The 21,121-nt window shown below is 37.6% G+C and overlaps 1 protein-coding gene across 35 annotated transcripts in view; it reads right to left on the minus strand.

The window, feature by feature from the left end:
• Window positions 1-21,121, minus strand: part of shot (dystonin-like protein short stop) — a 157,136-nt gene that overhangs the window by 27,339 nt on the left and 108,676 nt on the right. For 33 of the 35 annotated variants that reach the window (XM_068381881.1, XM_068381864.1, XM_068381878.1 and 30 more), the window contains 11 exons: window positions 15,566-15,730; window positions 14,686-14,824; window positions 12,547-12,753; window positions 11,814-11,985; window positions 10,540-10,677; window positions 4,936-10,295; window positions 4,540-4,694; window positions 4,129-4,140; window positions 1,220-3,023; window positions 745-1,104; window positions 352-551 (listed from right to left, as the gene is read on the minus strand). In XM_068381881.1, the coding sequence (XP_068237982.1) occupies window positions 352-551; window positions 745-1,104; window positions 1,220-3,023; window positions 4,129-4,140; window positions 4,540-4,694; window positions 4,936-10,295; window positions 10,540-10,677; window positions 11,814-11,985; window positions 12,547-12,753; window positions 14,686-14,824; window positions 15,566-15,730 (8,712 nt within the window). The remainder of the gene's footprint in view (window positions 1-351; window positions 552-744; window positions 1,105-1,219; window positions 3,024-4,128; window positions 4,141-4,539; window positions 4,695-4,935; window positions 10,296-10,539; window positions 10,678-11,813; window positions 11,986-12,546; window positions 12,754-14,685; window positions 14,825-15,565; window positions 15,731-21,121) is intronic. The other 2 variants (XM_068381865.1, XM_068381847.1) reach the window with 2 other exon arrangements.

The following is a 21,121-nucleotide window of genomic DNA, read 5'->3' on the forward strand; positions in this document are numbered from 1 at the left end:
AACAAAAAGACTAAGTCCCAAATTTTTTAAGGCAACTTTCCATATAAACCACAATTATACTGTGCTGAAATAGTAACTACAAATGCAGTGATTCTATTGAGAAAAAAATATCTATAGAAAATTCTAACTTCTTCTAATAACAAAGTGACCATGCAAAAGCAAAAGTTGAACTTCCAAAAAAAAAATAAAAGTCTACAATAAAACAATAATGTGCTAATAAATAAGAAAAGTGCTTTATATCAGACTATGAAGATGTGCAACATTTTGGTTGCAAGAGAAAAGAAGACAGTAATTTTGCTTGCAGAGAATCTTAATATTGCCACAAAGAAACAAAATTCTAATCCTACTTACCCAATAGATGTTCTTGATCGTTTCTTGCCTTGTGGCGTTAATGATGGCCGAGGCTTTGTCGGCTTACAAATACTCAGCACATCAGGCTCCTTCTTTTGCATTTCATCCATGAATTCTTTATGGTCAGTAATAAGTCCCTCAATAGCTGGAATGTCATCAGGAAGAGGTTCTGCCTCCAAGGTCGTCAAGTTAGTTTCCGCCTGCGAGGAAAAATCAAATAATTTATCGAGAGAAATTTTTCTTTGAGGAAACTTCCAAAACTTTACCTTATATTTACATCTCTTGCAAAAGCTGCTTGAAACATCCAACTTTGAGTACAGTATTTTGAAAAAAGTAAAAACTTTTAAACTCATTACTGCTTTCATTCTTAAAACAAATATTTTTTCAGCCAACCTGAATGAGCCATCGCATAAGTTCATCAAGAAGTCCGGCAAGGTCTCGTAGGCTTCTAAGATGATCTGCCAATCTGGTTTCTCTCTGCCTGGTCCAGGCCACAATTTCTTCCCATCTGGACTGAATGATTGTAATCCAGTGTCTAATTGTTGCAACACCATCAGGATGAGCCTTGGCTAAGATGTCTTCTGCCATAGCAATGGTATCATCCTTTTCTTTCTCCTTCTGGTTAAGTTCTGCTATAAATGCTTCAAGATCAGCTATCTGGTGTCTTGTCTCTTCTTCCCCATCCGGCAGCGGTCCTCCATATCTCAGCTTCATCTCTGCATCCGACAACCAGTCAAGGAGTCTATGTACAACCTGAAGAAACCAAAGTTTATCAAATAAAAAAAAATATAATAAAGTATACTGTACATAATATACAGCATTATTTACTTGAATTCATTCCCATATAGAAAAAAAAAACCATACACACCTTATGTAACGTTTCAGCAGCTTGTAGGGCTTCTTCTAAACGTTCAGTGCGAACTTCAGTTGCTTTTTCAACCTTTTCCCAAGAACTGACAAGCTCAGTAATTTGCGATCTGATTGTTTCAGCATCTGCAGTACTAGCCTTCATCAAGAGTTCATCCGCTGTATGTCTTACACTTTCTACCTGAGCAGCGCGGTTCTTCATTTCAGCGCAGAAGGCTTTATGTTGTTCAACTAGTGCCATAACCGTGTCCAAGTCACCATGCACAGGGCCATCTTCAACTAATCCAACCTCAACCTTCTTTAACCAATCCAAGAGTGCCTGGATGGCATCCTTGAACTGACCAGTGAACAGTAAAGCTTCCTCGAGCTTCCTCTGGCGATCAACACTCTTTTGGCATACACTATTCCACTTGTTCTTGAGGTCTGTCATCATTTGCTTCAAGGTCTCATCATCTGTCTTAGGAGCCTTGTTCTGCAGTGTTCGACCCTGCTTCATCGTAGTATCGTACGAGGGTTGCTTAGCACCTAAGGCCTTCTGGAACTCCTTGTGCTTGGCAATTTGGGCCCTAATCTTGTCTGGATCATTGCCAACATTGGAAGACAATTCATCCAAAGTAGATTCAGCATCATCAAGCCACATAATGAGAGCATTCCAGTTATCATGGAAATCTTTGGCTTCCTTGAATCCAAGATCCAGAGCGCGTGTTCTATCAGCTGCCTTTGAAACTACCTTTTCCCATCGATGCTGCACAGAGACTAAAAGGTTCTTAATCAAAATGACATCTTGCTTTTGACTGAAATATTTCAAATGGGTTCCCTTTTTGTCAAGATTTAGCATGACCTCACGATGAGCAGTAACATCCTTCTTGAAGTTATTGTGCTCTTCAATTTGCTGCAAGATTATATCTAAAACACGGGAAACAGGTTGTTGTCCATTCAAGAAGTTTTCAGCTTCAGTTAGCCAATCCACAAATATTTGCAGGGCATCATGGAATTCAGTTGCTTCCTTAAGAGCAATCTCAAGTTTGATCTTTTTATCATTGGCACGATTCATGACACTTTCCCAACGCTGCTTCAGAGTACGAAGACTGTGATTCAAATTGGTAGCTGCTCCTTCACGGGAACGTCTCAAGTACTCCTGACCTTGCTGAAGCGTGCTTTCTACCTTTGAACGATTTTCCTCTAAATCATCGTATATTTCCATGAATCGCAGTAGTTGTTCCTTGGCAGTTTCTGGTAAGCCTCCAACAGGTTTTGAGGTAGACAATGCAGCATCAATATCTCCAAGCCAAAGTAACAAGTCTTGAATTTCAGCACTGAATATTTGCGCTTCCCTAAGAGCATTTTCCAAATCATTTTGCTTTTCGCCAGCCTTGTCTTGCAATTCTCCCCACTTCTTATTCAATTCTATCAATTTCTTCTGGGTATTGGAGGCATCCTCGGAGCCTTTGTCGGCCTCAATCAACTGACGACCTGCATCATTGAGTGTATCGACGCTGGACTGATGAGCTTGAATATCATTAATGGTGACTTTCAATTTGGCCAATTCTACTTCTATCACTTGAGGATCACCAAAAACTGGCTTTAGATCATCCAAGTTCTTGGTAGTTCTTTCAATCCAAATGAGAAGCTCTTTGAGAGCATGTTGGAATTGCCCAAGTTTCAGAAGTGCATATTCCAAATCACGCTGCCTTTCAACAATTCCTTTGAGCAATTCGTCCCAACGACGGTTCACTTCACCCAAAGGTCCCATTATAGCAGCAGCTTGATCTGGAGTGGTGCGTTCCTTCAGTTCCTGAGCTTGCCTGGAAAGAGCAAACAAAATCTTAGTGGAAAATCCCTGGAAGTCTGGCAATATTGCCAGCACTAAATATATTGTCAAAATTACAACAGTATCAAATAGTAAATAAAATAAATTCTATAATATGAGTTTGAAGATGGCAAAATTCATTTATAATTTGTTCATGCCTTTGCCATTCAAAACTTCCAAAGCAAAATAGAGAGCAAACATTTTTAAGTTGAAAAAATTCTTACATTCATATAGCCATATAAAATGAGTACACAATGCTGTGCATTATAAATGTGCAGTGAGTGGCACTGTATATTTCAACATATTGAATATACTGGAATACGAAAGGTTTTTGACGACAAAAATCTAAATCTAACACTTGAATGACCAATACTAAAAGCAACAGCGCACACAACTAATGTTGAAACCTGGTGTAATTTAGAGCATACTGTTTTGCTAATCACTAAAACCTTGCTGTGCTTGCTTGGTTTGAATAAATTAAGATTAAAAAAAAAACATCTAAGGCGACACCTGACATACTGGTTATAATAATTCACTACTGTACTCTCTCAATACTCAGGAAGCAAAGCTATAAATGAACAGCTCAAGACATTTTAAAACATTGCAATAAAATAAAAAAAAATCAACCTGAATACTAAAAAAAATCTTTCTGAATCATATTACTAATACTGCTAAAACACCTTTGCTTTAAAGTAACTACAGCTTCATCATTTCATAAAATACATGCAAACGGAGAGAAAAAAAAGCAGTTCCAAGCTTATAGAGTATCCTGAAAAAATAAATAAAAAAAACATGCAAATCTATATACTATTTAACCAAAAAAAACATCTAAGGTCAAAGTACGATTTGCCAAACTGGGTCGTGTAACCTGTCCCAGTTGAAAGTAATACTAGTGCAATTATCCCTCATACCACATCTATTTAGTAAATTAGGTACCAAGTACAATACTGTACTAGACCTATAACATCAGTGCAAATTTGATCAAGCATAAGCAAATTCTTGCACTGAAAACATCTAATCATGTAAACTCATATACAATAAGGCTTAATCTGCTTAGCCAACAAAAAGCTTTTAGTGTATAAAAACGCAACCTAACTTGCCTCCGGAGACTCCTAGTAGAATACCATGAGAATATGCAAGAAAAAATGGAAACACAGTAAACAAAGTTGACAAGGTATGCTTCTCACGTTGTATTTTGGAAAATTGTTATTTAGTATATTTCTTCTAATATCGATGACGTACTTGAAATTCAATAATATACTTCATAAAATCGAAAACTGAGCTCATGTGAACAATACTTTATATATTTCTCCATATACAATTTCCTATCAGGGCAATGTTGACAGAGAGCATTACCATTTGTACATCTAAAATAGATTACAAGGGGAGGGAACCTCAAACTATCCTTCTTTAAACCTATTTTGAGATCATATCCAAGAATTGCATGACTTTCAAATGGTTTGATGGAAACCTTTATTGATGAAAATACATGAGAAACTAAAAAGTCCCACCTGTTAAGAGCTTCCACCTTCACCATATGTGGATCAACTTCATCCTTGAATTTCTGCAGTTGGTTAATTTGACCTTTGATGGCTTCTATATCTCCTGCAATGGGTCCCATGCCAGCAAACTTGTCCTCGGATTTTTCCAAGAACTCTAGCATATTCTGATAGGGATAACGACACCGTAATTAGTTTACACTTGGCGAAAAATTATGTAATATCTTTCACCGGCAATGATCTGTCAATATTCGTTCATTTAAGAACGCACTGCTTAAGAGTAAGACACGGGTTCTTGCATTGACAAAATATGACAATATTTCAGGTACATAGTTTAGAGGGACATATAACTATTTACTGTATAGAAAAATGAATTGTTTTAAATTAAATAAACAAAATCATACACACCCTTAATGTGTCATGGAACTCCATAGCTTTCTCCATAGCATCAATAAGGTTCTCCTCTCGTTTGGCATATAATGCTGTTACATTGTCCCAGGCATAATCAAGATCTTCAATATTCTTCTTAACCTCAGGTTTGTCAGCTTCTCCGCAGAGTGACATCAAATCACGTCCAGTCTGTCTAACTTGTTCCACTTCAGGCTTTGTCTGATCGATCTTATCCTTGATCTGTGAGAGTTCATCCCTCTGTTGTTTAATTGCTTGTGGTTCTACAGCGACAGGTTCCTGAGCCTTCAATGTATCCTGAAGATCCTTCAGAGCGGCCATAACCCCGTGAAGCTCTTCCCAGAACTTCTCAGCCATGGCAAGAGCATCTTCTAAAGACTGTCCACGTTGAGTGGTTGCCATCTGTACCATATCCCAGAGCTTGTTCAGACGATCCAGCTTGGTCTTTATGTCTTTCACAGCAGGATCATTGCGTGATGCCTTGTTAATGACGTCCTCAGCAGCTGCCTTGACTGCAACAAATGCAGATTCCTTCCTGTCAAGATCATCAATGATGTTGTTATTCTCCTGCACTTGTTCATGAATCTTTTCAGGATGAGCTGAAATAGGTTCTGCATTCTTGACCTGATCTGCAGTTTCAGATAAAGCAGATAACATTCCATCTAATTTATCGGCAAACTGGCTGGTTTCCTGCAAGGCATCTTCCAAAGCTTGACTACGTTCTCGTAAAGCATTCTTGAGGGCATTGTACCTGTCATTATCACTTTCTAAAATGTCCTGGATCTTCATACTATCTTCATTATTTACGAGCTTCAAGAGGGCACCTCCAGTTTTATTGAGTTTATCTAATAATGGTTTGTGATCACTAATGGACTGGAGGAAGGCCTTGGTTTTCTCCATCTGCTGAATGATCTTGTCAGCACGGAGGGCAGGCGTATCCATCACCATTGCTTCATTTTCCATAATGTTAAGCCAGTCCTCCAATTCATGATGTGTTTCAAGGAAGTGCTCAGCAAGTGGCAATGCTTGCTCCAAAGTGGACAATCTGTCTGATGACAATTTTGATACAGACTCCATAGTTTCTTTCAAGTCTTCCATTTTCTCTCTAAGCTCACTTGTGTCTTCATGCTGTGGAGCTTCTCTCAACACCTTCTTGGCGTTAGATAAAACATCTCGTACTCTACCCTTCTGACTAGCAACGTCATCATTGAGAGCTTTGTGCTCTTTCACCTGAATACGGATTTCATCTGGATCAATGCTAGGAGGTTCTGCTTCTCGTACTTGGCCTTCAACTTCACGGAACCAGTCCAACAATTCATCAATATCATGAGTAATTTCTTGTGATCTTTGTTTTGACATATGGATTCTCTCCATCCTTCTCTGAATTTGTTCACATATTTGTTCAAATCTTCTGTTGTCTCTTGTAACAAGGGTTTCTATATTTGATGCACCTTCTCCAGGTGAAATCTGACACAATTGAGGCCCAACAAGATTAACTGCCTCTACCAAAGGACGATGAGTTTGAATTTCCTGAGCAAGTCTTTCAATTTCGTCTTCCATGAGTCCTTGTCCAGAAGAGTCCATACTTTGAAGTTGACCTTCAACAGACAGCATCCAAGAACCAAGTCTCTCATGGGCACTGTGGAACTGTTGTACAAGTGGTAATGCCTCATTGGCTGACTTATGAAGGTCAGTAGCCTTAGCACTGAGATCATTGTAACGTCGTTGGATGGAATCTAGTTTATCCTTCAACTGTAGAGCTTCATCACTTGATATATGCTTCATGAGCTGGGAGCCAGCTTCCATTACTTCAGAGACCTGTTTCTCATGGGATACTACCTCTTCCCCTAGATCAGTCAATTCATCCATCTGTTCCAAAAGCTTCTCTACAAACACAGACAGAATACGATACTTTGATAATCTTGCTTCCATTTCATCCATCCATGACAAAAGGTCTTCATAAGTAAGTACAAGATGGCGTAGACCAACCTTGGACTCCTGGAGGAGACGACCTAGAGCCTCAGAATCCTCCACAAGTTGACCATAACGGTCAGTGGTCGATTGTAGTTTGTCTGCTAAAGCGTTTGCTTCATCATCACCAATAAGATTCATGAGAGCAGTGGCAACATCTGTCAAATCATCAAATGCTGGTTTCTGACCAAGAATTTCATCATGGAGATTATCATGTTCATCAAGAAGGCGTTGTATTTTCTCTTCATCTGATGGAACCGTACTCATTTCCTTCAACTTCTTTTCTGTGCGATCGAGCCATTCTATTATAGGATTCAACTTATTCTGGAATTCCTTAGCCACCTTCAAAGTTTCCTCCAAGGCTTCCATTCTTTCCTGAGATCTTGCATTTGCATCATCAAAGCGATTCAACAAATCATCAAGCTGTCCTTCAACAGCAGCTTTCTCTGAAGCATCAAGATCAGCTGCTAAGCTACGACCCATTGACAACAAGGCTTGCATTTCATTCTGACGGTCAAGAAGCATTTTTCTCAAGAATTTCTGTTCTTGGGCCTGAGCCTTTACTACGGAATATTCGCCCGAGATGGGTGCTTGATTTTCCATCATCTCTTCAAAGTTTGCAAGCCATTGCAACATACTGTCAAGAGCATCTTGGAACTTGCCAGATTGCATCAGTCCTTTGTCTAATGCCTTTTCTCTGTCACCAATCATTTGTTTAAGCTTATTCCATAAGTCATTCATGGCATCCAAGTCATCTTCCAAGTCTTTAGTCTTCACGCCAGATGCTGCACTCTGTATAAGACCTTGTCCAAGTTTGTTACATTCATTAACCTTCTTTCCAAGATCATCAATTCTCTTTCCTTTGAACTTTTTGAATTCTTCCTGCTGAGCTATAATCATGTCTACATCAGCACCTACTGGTTTAAAGGATTCACCTTCTTTGTCAGTTTCATTTACGTCATCCATAAGCGTGTTGTACTTCTCGTAGAAATTCTCTAATTTCTTCATGACAGAGTCAAGCTCTTTATCACGTGAACTACACCTATCTTGAATCTTCTTCAACTGGCGGTCTAGCTGCTTGATCTGATCTTCGGCAGTACGGTTATTACTGCCTGTAAATCCTTGAGCAACCAATTCTGCAAGATTAGCTTTAGCATCATCAATATCTTGAGCTTTATTATCAACTTTACCCATAAAGGTATGTAGCTGCTCAACCTGGCCAGAGACGGTTTTTACATCACGTCCCACAGGGCCCATTCGGTCAAGTTCATCATCCAAACCAGAAAGTTCTTGACCTACATTCTTTACCAAAGCTCCAAACTGGTTAACAGCTTGAGAGGCTTCTTCAAGATCATTACAACGTTCTTCCAGTTTTCCCCTCAGGTCTCCGAAACAATCCATCAGTCTCTCTACTTCGTCGTGAATGTGGTTAACATCTGATCCTAAAGCATCACCAGCATTGCACAAATCTTCGCCTTTGTCCTTCACATCATCGACCTGCTTCCCAAGAGAATTTGTTTCCTCAAGTAAAGCCTTCATTCTCTCTAAGCCCTTTGCATCTTTACCAGCACCTCCAAGTGCATCAAGAGAAGCAAGCCTGTCGCCACAACGTTGCAAGGAGTGGTCAAGGTCGCGGCTTTTGTCATTAAATTCGGCCAATTTGGCAGCAACGTCTTCAAGGTCTTGGGAACGAGCTAAAACTGCAGCATTCAGGTGGTCCCATCTCTCCTTCATGATACCCAGGGCAGCCTCAACATCATTGTGATCAGTATCTGTGCAGTCAATCAGTTTTTCTCCAGCTGTTCTGTTATTCTCATACTCTCCACTATGACGAGATACATCATTTTTGAATGACTGAATTTCTTTGATCTGCCTGTCAATTGCTCTCTTATTGAAAGCAATTGGTTCCAATTTATCCATTTTCTGTTCTGCTTTGTCCAGCCAGGGATTAAACTTGTCTTGATGGTCGTGGAATTTATTGCAAGTGTCTATGCACTTCTGTAATCTTGAGCGTCGATCAACAGCTGTTTTGCGGACATTATCCCATTCCTTTTTAACTGCATCCAAAGTTGAGGATAATTGCTTGTTGAGATCTTTCCTGGATGACTTCGCAACAATTTCCTTTCCTTTATTAATCATCATAATAACTTCATGTTCCTTTGCCATCAAATCTTTATAGATAGGCTCAAAATCACTAACTTGGTGACTTAAAATGTCCCTGTCAGCTGATACTAACAACTGATCCTTGAGCTGTGCTACTTGATTTGCCAGCCAGTCCTGGATATCGTGACATGATTGTCCGAATAATTCTTCATCTCTGAGAGATGCTTCAAGTTCAGATTTTCTATTACCAAGTTTCTTTTCAAGATTACTGAACATTTTATTTAGCTGAGTTACTTTAGATTTAATGTCAGATTTGGAAGATGGATCAGAAAGAATGGACATGAGATGCTCTCCTAGGCCTTCCAGATCTATCAAAGGTCCCCTAACACTTTCCAAGCCATTTTCTAAGACTTGAACAGCTTCTATTTGTTTGGCGGAATCAGCACCACTGGCAGATACTTCATCAAAGTCTTCTCCAAGTTTCAGCAAAGCATCATGGAGTTGGTTATAGGTGTCATAGAAATCAGTGCTGGCATTTGAAGCAGCATTAAGAGCCGAGTCTCTTGCATCTAACTGACCAATCAGCTCAGTCCATTTGTTATTAATGGCATCTAATTTATCATTGATCTTCTTAGCTGATAAGGAATTTGGTTCGCACACTGCAACAATCTTATCGCCTGAATCGTTCAAGTCATTCAACTTGGATTCTTGTGCTTGGAATTCATCTCTTAAAACTTGTACTTGCTGAGCTTGCATCTGGACCATACGAGGATCTGAAGCAATGGGTCCAAGGACACTCATCATCTTATCTTTGGAAGTTAGCCAGTTATTAAGAGAATCGTGACTATCAAGGAACTCCTTTGTCTGATCCAAGAAACTGAGACGATCTTTCAGTCTACCCTGAAGCTCCTTGTACCGATCACTTACATTTTCAACCTGATCTTGCAAAACATGAGCTCCGGGAGCATTGGGTTTTTTCCTGATAAGTTCGGCTACATTATTCTTCACGCTGTCAAGAGAAGGCTGCTTTTCCTGGAGGTCTTCCAAAATACTCTTACACTGTCTATTGTACTTGTCTGCTTCTTCCTTTGTTGTGGGCACTGCTTCACGAGGCATGGAGCGTTCAGATTTATCCAAGGTAAGACTAACAGACCTTAAGCTTTCAGCCAATTTCTTCAACTCCTCTTTCATGATGTCCAATTCATTCTGGCGGTCATTCAGCCTCATACCAATCATCTCGTATCGGTTGTTGACTTGCATCAGTTCTTTCTGGATGGGACTCATATCTGTGAGAAAAAAAATTGCTGGTAATGAATGGCTCATGAAAAAGGAAATAATTTAGAAATTGAAATAATCTAGAAATCTAGTTAAGCAGACTTCTTGTTCATTTAAATACTGTACCTTTTATAAAATTTAATTTGACCTTACTTCCTAGAAAGAAAATGTGCTATTCATGCTAAACAATCTATCTTAGATACCTTTCCTTTAGAATGCAGTATTGTATAACAATCACAAGCATGACTGACTAACCATCAAAGTGGAATCCTTCCTGTGAGGTGCGTCTGCTAGCATAACCGCCTAGTATGGGCGACATGGGACCAGAGCCGTTGTAACCCATCAGCTTTTGCGTTGGTGAGGGACTGCGTGCGTCTTGTGACACTCGCCTCACTACAGCACACAAAATCCCAACAAAATGCACAATCATTCACACAAAGCAACATAAATAATTCAAACATAACAAAAATAGGTGACATTGAAGCTTTGCCATTAAAAGTCCAAGAACCTTCCACTTATGATTTTATAGTTTAGAAAAAGAATTATATTAATCGAGCAAGTGATGAAAAGAAAATCAGCATTTAAAGAGTACTCAGTCAACTTTATAATACTTAACTGCAGTTTTGGAAATAGTTCTAGACTTTTAGTTTAACAAAAGCAGCAAAGAAATTAGAAATTCCATTCCAAAACAATGGGTATTTTATGAAATTGGATAAGCATGTGCTAGCTCAAGGATATGATCATAAGCCAAAAAAATTTAGAAAATAAAATCTAAATATTTTATGCATAAAGGTAAAATTAAAGCTTTGAGAAATTATGCCTTTCACTTGTAAACATTCAGTATTGTTACATGCCTTCAAAAGTGCTAAAACTGCTGATGCAATAACACAGGCAAACTATTAACTATAGTCAAATCTTTTTAGTGAGGCAGATTTGCACCGACTCACAGGGGTGCCCTTTCAGTTTGGAAAAGATTCCTAATCGTTGATTGCTTAGACAAGATAATTCTAACCAATCAGCGGATAGGAAACTTTTCCGAGCTAAAAAGGAACCGCTGCGAGTCGGTGCGAATCCGCCTCATTAAAAAAAATTGAGTGTAGATCTAAACTTTTTGTGCTTCTGAATTAAAGTTTCTAAAGAGATATCTATGGAACTTAAATCTTCAAAAGACCATAACCTCTGGATGCAAACTGTGTATATAATGTATAGTTTAAAACACACTGTACTGCACATTGAAACAAACTAAAATTCACACAACAAACTAAAAATTTACGCAATCTTACAATGTACTGTATTTTATGCGAATCAAAATTCACAAATCTTAAATATAATTTCTAGTTTATCAAAATGAAGATAATTATATTACATCAGCAAATCACTTAAAAGAAAATTATAGGCAAAAAAAAATTGACAAATATCAAAAAGTAAAATCGGTGAAGAGAGAGAACAAAGCAGAAGAAATGGGCACTTTTCAAGTCAGACAAGCAAATAGCTAAGCTCACAAAAACAGGGTCCATTAATCTACGCACCTGTAGATTTTAGAGGCGATGAAATAGACGGGCGTTTAACAGGTGTCACAGATGACCTGCGTCTGGTTGGAGACTCTGGTCTCTCACCTCGAAGCAATGCATCATAAGCATTGCCAAGTTCATTAAGTTTGTCGATGGTAACGCCATACTCGCGGAACTCTCTGAGCAAGGGCTGGAAGACAAAAAATATTCACACCCGTAATCGCAAACATTCTTTTATATAAAATACTTATTATAATTAACATATTTAACAAAGTTTTAACCTTCAACAATTAAAAGTTAAATCTTCATGTTTATTTTATTTAAGAAAATTATAAGACAAAGGCATTTGCCAACATAAATAATTTAGAGTATTTGATTCACATGTATATCAAATAAGACCATTTCGTAGACATACTGTCCTGGACTTACATACTGAATGGATGACCTATTAAATTTCTAATCATCAAGTATAAATGAATTGGACATATTTAGTTCACCAACAAAATGTAAAGATCAAAGCACAAATAAAGAAGGGACAAATTAGTAAATTATGGACTTAGTGAATAAATAGGTAAAAAATTGTTAATATTAAAGTCAATTCATTATTGTCTAATGGTCAAGCATATAACCGAGTCATTAACAATTCAGTTACGTTAAGTACTGTACATCTTTATATATCGAACTTAAGATTTCAACTGTACTGTATTATGCAAATATCTTAACACAAAGTTGTTGTCTGTAGTTTTCATACCTTCAAGTCTTCTGATTGTTTCTTCAAAATTTCCTGGTCTAATCCAACTGGCTGAGCATTATCAAGGGTGTTTTCTGTTGTGGCGAGCCACTGCATGCATCTGTCGCGCAACTGCTCGTACGCGAGGAGTTGTTCTGAGCGTTCCTTGCCATTTCTAGCGCGTTCATCCAGTGTGTCGTTGAGCTCTTTCCATTGGCCCTCCAAATTCTGCAAAACAAAATGTATCCAATCAATGTGAATATTTGTGAGGATTCTCTTTATACCTCGATTAGCTTTAATTTTGTTCTACTTATTAAATACATTACGATGACTTTCTGCTGCTTAAGTTTTACGAACGGCTGTATTTTGCAAATAAAATTCTTGAATCTAAATCCTTGACTCTAATTATAAGTACAATTTAGCTAAAATAAAAACTAAAGGTCTCGAGTTACTTTTGAAATCCTACTACTTCTTTTCTTTAAACCAGACCCTCCTTTATAAAAGTGAATTGAAATGGAACAACCAAAAAAGTAATATTTCCTTTATAATTGTGGATTAATTTTAGATGCATCACCTATGAATGTAACTATCTTCAATCTAAACTCTTTTAGCCATGAGTGTACATTTTATATTGCAAATTTTATGAGTACACCATCTGCGTCCACATAACTCCATTTCAACCGTACATGTTTCCATCGATTATGTGGGGATACAACTGTAAACTGAAAATCCAAAATCTCAATTCTAATGTTCCAAAAAAAAATTTTCTTTGTAATTCTAATGCTGTACCCCAAAATCCTTCATAAATACCAAATGCAATATTAAAGTTTTTCATTTCTTTTATATACAATCATAAACTATATCCTGTTCCAATTTGGTTTCCTCAAAATATATGAGGCCTGATAGTCATTTCAAATGATAACGTTTTGAGGAGTATTTTAACATTTTCATAAGTAATCTCCCATATCAAATCATTAACCCTTTTACCCCCAGGCTATTTGGAAATTTCCAACCCTTAACCCCCCGGGGTTATTTTTTTTTAAGCACATTTTGCATTATATATTTTTTTTTAAATTGCTCCAACAGCCTTAATTTTCGTCATAGAGAGGTCAGGTTGGTCTCATTCTCTTGGAAAATGCCTGAAGTTTCTCAAACAATTATCAAAATTATGCAAAAAAAAATTTAAATAGCAGTTTTTTGCAAGGACGTACCGGTACGTCCATGGGTGTAAAGGGATGAGTTTTGTGAAAGGTACCAGTACGTCCTTTGCGGGTAAAAGGGTTAATAAACCTATCCCGGCAATATAACTAAGAATACCTTACATGATTCACAAATTTTATGGCAGTTATTTTATTCATATTACTAACTATAGTATCTTAGAAAATATGAAGAGTTCATTCTGGTATTCAGACTGATTATTAAACCAGAGCGGCACTCAGTACAGCGCAGACCTCCGCCAGGGCAGCTTATTCCTCAACCTTTTGGATTGATTTTGGACATTATACTCATCCTTGACCTTGACCTTTGACCTTCCAAAATTTAATAATTTCCAGCTTTTTACATGTGTTTAAAATCCCTGCAAGTTTCATCAATTTACGATTAAAATTGTGGCCGTATGGTTGATGACCGGAATTTGACCTTTTGCTTGACCTTGATCTTCAAATTTAACATGTATTAAGTAGTGAGGATTTTCATACACTCAAATATGAACCAAGTTTGAAGTCTCTGTGACAACGATGTCCAAACTTACGGGTGAGTTTTGCTTGACCGTAACCTTGACCTTCCCAAATTTAATCATTTCTAACTTTTTACATTACAGTTAATCCCCGCAAGTTTCATTACTCTACGATTAAAGTTGTGGCCAGGAAGCTGTTCACAAAGAAACACACACACACAAAGGGGCAAAAACATAACCTCCTTCCAACTTTGTTGGCGGAGGTAATAACCATAAATCATCAATTTATTCAAAGGGAAGATAAAATGCTCAAATCACTTTACAAAAGAATCCATCCCCGTTTAGATATCTGGGATCCTGAATATCAATACTTTATTGAGTTATGATTTAATTGCAACTCACTCAAGACAAAGTTTGAGAAGGATCAAATAATAAACAGAACCAATTATAATTTCTGATGGAAATAAAACACAGTTCATCCATACCTTGATTTTGTCCTTCACTGGGGCTGTGTCGGTGACGTCCTTCTTTGTTACAAGATCTTTGCCTGTCTTGATCATGCCATCGAAGTCCTCTGAACGAGAATCTCGCTGGCGAGCGATCTCGTCGATCTTGCGAGCATAACTGAAATGGAAAATATTAAATCAATAAAGATACCGAATTCCAATACAAATTAATGGGTCTCCACTAACTCGCTATCCAAGTTATACGGTCCACTCATTTTGCCCATGTTCTGAAATTCCTTGTGTACAAACAGACCACCAAAACACCTATGAACAACTTTATATTGCATTATCTTTATTACTGCTTATCAAACATTTCAATTCTAATCTTCATTATTAAAGCAAATCCACTATTAATAAACAATTGATTCTACAATCATTTCAAGAGATCAATAAATTCTAAAATGTATCAGAAGCACCTATGAACAACTTTATATTGCATTATCTTTATTACTGCTTATCAAACAACATTTCAATTCTAATCTTCATTATAAAAGCAAATCCACTATCTATAAACCATTGATTCTATTATAATTTCAAGGTGAGGATAGCAGGTTCATCCTTGCCAAGATTCTTGGACATGATGTGTCCTACTATGCGAGCGGAATTTTTGGATTTATTTCAGAAGCAGGTCTTCTGAAAACTATTTTACTATTGTAATGACTTCTTAACTTTTATGGTTTAAATTGAATTCTCTTTTATTTTTCCTATATAATAAATGCTATCGGCGTCAATGACCTTAGATGTCAGGATGCCAGAAAACTTTCAATTAATCAATAATTTCAAGCGATCAATAAATTCTAAAATGTCTCAGAAGATTATAAATAACTTTCCATCCACATTTTTTACCAAAAGCACTTACCTTTCCACGTCCAGGGACAGGACTTCTCGGGATTCCACAATCTCCACGATTTCGATATACCATTCTTCGAAATGTTCGACGGAGACAGTGAATGCCTCGAGTTGCGTTGATACAATCTCCAAGTGCTGGCTTCTGGTTTCGGATTTTTCAACAACCTTCTCGTATCTGTTAAGAAAAACACAATAAGATATTAGCTAACGTTAGGTTAAGGTGAATTAAATACATAGAGAGGGAATTTCATAAATTCTTAAACAAGATACACTATCTAATTCTGACTGAACATCAGTATTCTATAAGTTTTATTCCAGCTGTTAACAAGTTGTGGAATGATCTTCCTAATCGGGTAGTTGAATCTTTAGAACTTCAAAAGTTCAAAGTTAGAGCAAATGTTTTTATGTTGACCAGGCTGACATGAGTCTTTTTATAGTTTATATATGACATATCTGTTTTTGATGTTGTTAATAGTTTATATAGGACATATCTGTTTTGGCGTTGTTACTGCTTTTAGAATGATTTATTGTTAATTTATTCTCATCATTTATTTATTTTCTTATTTTCTTTCTTCACTGGGATATTTTCCCCTATTGGACCCCTTGGGCTTATGGCATCTTGCTTTTCCAACTAGGGTTGTAGCTTGGCTAGTAATAATAATAATAATATTACCACATATTTGACATTCTAAACACAAATTGTAAGAGATTCATTATTATTGCAAAGTGGTACAATGCGGTTAACCATCCGCAATAATAATTATTCTGAGGTATAAACTTCCGGGATTACTCTTCGTTAATAATGAAAAAATACAATTCAACGAATGCAAGCAGTAGGAAGGCAGAAGACTACCTTCCTACACCGCCTTAGGGACCTTTTGGTCAGGTATGCATAGCAAACAACTACGTTAACATATTTCCAGTAAAAGGCTTAATGTCAAAGGGTGAACCCTCACAATATTGCTTTGGAGAGAGAGAGAGAGAGAGAGAGAGAGAGAGAGAGAGAGAGATAATTTTCTTTAAATCTAATTGTGTACAACATAGGTTTTGCTCCTTTAAACCTTTTTGTGAACATTGCAAGAGAGAGAGAGAGAGAGAGAGAGAGAGAGAGAGATAATTTTCTTTAAACCTAATTGTGAACAACATGGCTTTTGTTACAGAAACCGAGAGAGAGAGAGAGAGAGAGAGAGAGAGAGAGAATTTTCTTTAAACCTAATTGTGAACAACATGGCTTTTGTTACAGAAACCGAGAGAGAGAGAGAGAGAGAGAGAGAGAGAGAGAACATTTTCTTTAAACCTAATTGTGAACAACATAGCTTTTGCTACAGTAAACCATATCACGTCATCAACAAAACTGTCAGCCGTTCCCCAAAAAGAAATCGAATTCCAGAAGACACCTCCCCCCCTCCCGTACAACAATAGCCCCCTACTGAAATACCTCATGACCTAATACAACAATCCAGTTAACACTGATAAGAAAAAGAGGGATGGGCTCCAGACTCCAGCTATCCATCTTTCAAGATACTTCCAAGATGCTTCTTGTCCTTGCCAACAACTACGCCATGTACAAAACCATCTACTAAGATTGTGATGTGAATATGTCCTGGAGTGTTAATTAGAAGGACAAGACGATGATGAACGACGCGCCCACCTGGGTTTCTCATGACTTGACTCGCCTACGCATACACGAGAGAGAGAGAGAGAGGGGGGGCAAAGTGGGCGGTGGTGGTGTGTGGGCGGAATGGCGGTAACAGCCACCACCCACCTCCTCCAAGACCGGGTCCCGCCTCCATCCCTACTACCTCTACCTGCAAAGACAACTGCCCACATTCCTGACTATCGCCCTGACCTCGGACTTTTGCACAATCCTCTCTCTCTCTCTCTCTCTCTCTCTCTCTCTCTAAACCACTGTATTTAATAACATTTACTTTAACCTAGAATATCCTGATTTTTTTTTCTCATTTTTCAAACTACTTAATAACCATTTTAATTTGAAATACTCTCTCTCTCTCTCTCTCCTCTCTCTCTCTCTCTCTCTCTAAACCACTGTATTTAATATTTATTTTAACCTAGAATATCCTGATTTTCTTCTCATTTTTCAAACTATTTAATAACTATTTTAAATTTGAAACTCTCTCTCTCTCTCTCTCTCTCTCTCTCTCTCTCTCTCTCTCTCTCTCGTGCCATAAAAGAACTCAAGTTTCATTGATTATGATCATCAAAATGAGATTAACCAGACCAATGAGTCAAGCTCGACTCTTGCAGAGCTGATCCTTGAAATACACCAGAATGCTCAGAGAATGACACCTTGAGAACTAGAAATTAAGGCCAAAGTCTTAAAAATGCTGTAATACATCCAACTATAATCCTCGTGAAAGATATTATTATTATTATTATTATTATTATTATTATTATTATTATTATTACTATCCAAGCTACAACCCTAGTTGGAAAAGCAAGATGCTATAAGCCCAGGGGCTCCAACAGGGAAAAATAGCCCAGTGAGGAAAGGAAATAAGGAAATAAATAAATGAAGAGAACAAATTAACAATAAATCATTCTAAAATAAGTAACAACGTCAAAACAGACATGTCATACATAAACTATTAACAACATCAAAAACAAATACCTGTAGGTCATAAATAAACTATAAAAAGACTCATGTCTTGCAATCACCGAAGCAATTTCTGTACCAAATGAAATACATTAGTCTCAGATTCTAAATAAAAACATTAAACGTCTGGTTCACAGTCTACGGATGCATTGAAATCTCATACATGTTTCCCACACTTGAAAAGGAACTTCCTTTCAATGTGTTCTCTATTTTGAGGTTCCTCCCACACACCTTCAATATTCACCCCCTGACATTCAAAACAAAAGTGAGGGAGTCGCATTGAAATTCAAAACGCAAAGCAGATTCTTCAGCTTCCCCAGAACCATTAATGACTTATAATGAATAGCAACAAGTTTACCCATCAACGTCGTTCCCGGGATATGACGAACAAGGACAAGGCCTTGGAGGATGGCAGCATCTTGCGACGTGCATAATACTCAAGGCTTCATGAGGTCTTTTCAAAATTCAGTAGACGAAGCTGATCCAATAGTACCCTAATCAGATTGGCGTAAGCTTATTTCCCTTCCCGAGATCATGTTACATGTTAAAATGAATTTAATTTGCTTTAAGGGCTGCTTTTCTGGCCATTTACTTTAAGGGCTGCTTTTCTGGTCCTTTACTTTGAGGGCTGCTTTTCTGGTCATTTCCTTTAAGGGGGGCTTTTCTGGTTCTATACTTTGAGGGCTGCTTTCCTGGTCATTTACTTTGAGGGCTGCTTTTCTGGTCCTATACTTTGAGGGCTGCTTTTCTGATCATTTACTTTGAGGACTGCTTTTCTGGTCCTATACTTTGAGGGCTGCTTTTCTGATCATTTACTTTGAGGACTGCTTTTCTGGTCCTATACTTTGAGGGCTGCTTTTATGGTCCTATACTTTGAGAGCTGCTTTTCTGGTCTTATATTTGAGGGCTGTTAAATTAATTTGCTTTACTTTAAGGGCTGCTTTTCTGATCATTTAATTTAAGGGCTGCTTTTATGGTCATTTACTTTCAAGGTTGCTTTTCTGGTCATTTACTGTAAGGGCTGCTTTTCTGGTCCTATACTTTGAGGGCTGCTTTTCTGGTCCTATACTTTGAGGGCTGCTTTTCTGGTCCTCTACTGCAGTGGAACCCTACTCTCTACAGGAGTTTCACAATCATTTTATCGTGTACATTTCAGGACATTCAGCATTTCACATTGCATACTGCTCGTTCATTGTAAAGTCCACATCATAGAAGCACTTACGAGAACAAAAAGAGTCTTCAGTATCCTCTTGAAAGTCTTGGTTATCTCCAGTCTTTAGGATGTCTAGTGGGAGCTTATTGTATAGTCTTAGGGCCGCATATTTGAAAGCTCTAGAACCTACAGTAGACACATATTTTGGTTCCAATAATTATTCATTAATGTTGTTACTGTTCATGAAATATTTCATCTTGATTGTTTATTCTTCTCTTATTTATTTCTTCGTTTCCTTTCCTCACTGGGCTATTTTTCCTTGTTGGAGCCCTTGGGCTTATAATATCTTGCTTTTCCAACTAGGATTATAGCCTAGCTTGTTTGAAACCCATAATTATTCATTAACGTAGTTACTATTCATGAAATATTTCATTTTGATTGTTTATTCTTCTCTTGTGATTATCTATTTCTTTATTTCCTTTCCTCACTGGACTATTTTTCCTTGTTGGAGCCCTTGGGCTTATAATATCTTGCTTTTCCAACTAGGATTATAGCCTAACTTGTTTGAAACCCATAATTATTCATTAATGTAGTTACTATTCATGAAATATTTCATTTTGATTGTTTATTCTTCTCTTGTAATTATTTAACTGTTTGTTTCCTCTCCTCGCAGGACTATTTTTCCCTGTTGGAGCCCTTGGGCTTATAGCATCCTGCTTTTCCAATTAGGGTTATAGCCTAGCTTAGCATCTTGCTTTTCCAACTAGGGTTATGACCTAGCTTAGCCTCTTGCTTTTCCAACTAGGGTTATAGTCTAGCTTCGCATCTTATTTTTCCAACTAGGGTTATAGACTAGCTTAGCCTCTTACTTTTCCAACTAGGGTTATAGCCTAACTTAGCATCTTGCTTTTCCAACTAGGGTTATAGCCTAGCTTAGCATCTTATTTTTCCAACTAGGGTTATAGCCTAGCTTAGCATCTTGCTTTTCCAACTAGGGTTATAGCCTAGCTTACCATCTTGCTTTTCCAATTAGGGTTATAGCCTAGCTTAGCATCTTGCTTTTCCAACTAGGGTTATAGCCTAGCTTAGCATCTTGCTTTTCCAACTAGGGTTATAGCCTAGCTTAGCATCTTGCTTTTCCAACTAGGGTTATAGCCTAGCTTAGCATCTTGCTTTTCCAACTAGGGTTATAGCCTAGCTTGTTATACTATTCTCGTGTCAGCACGATTTGTTGGCTGCGCAGTATGTAGCAATTCTCAAATGCCTATATCACAATTCCACAGTTAAGATATATGGAATGGAAAGTCGAAAACACTGTCTTTTCCGTCGATGATATGAGAGCCCCGCCCACATCCAATGGCGCCCTCACCAAGCACACGCCTTAACAACTCACTTATGTGTGACCTTAACTCCGCCCACACACCCTCTGACCTAATCCTCTAAAAGCGACGGGAGAGAGAGAGAGATCTGTACATATCTGACTGGATTGTCTTCTTGGTGTCATTATCAAAAGCCGCATCAATTTAAAACAGTTTTATATAAAGAAACTCTATTTCTTAAATATTTCTAGCCCACTGCAGGACAAAGGCCTCAGATACGTCGATTCATATTCTGGGCTTTGGTCAGTTTTCGCCAACGCGCTAGGAGTAATTTATAACTATTTCAGCCTTCTCTTACATTAAAATCAACCAATTTATGGAAAAATAATTTTCGTAAGCAGAAACAATGTCTATTCTTTTATAGAAACCCTCTTAGATCATTCTAAAATAATCCATTATACAAATATTACATTATATTAC

This window comes from Palaemon carinicauda, chromosome 10 (genome assembly GCF_036898095.1).
Source record: "Palaemon carinicauda isolate YSFRI2023 chromosome 10, ASM3689809v2, whole genome shotgun sequence".
NCBI classification, from domain to species: domain Eukaryota; kingdom Metazoa; phylum Arthropoda; class Malacostraca; order Decapoda; family Palaemonidae; genus Palaemon; species Palaemon carinicauda.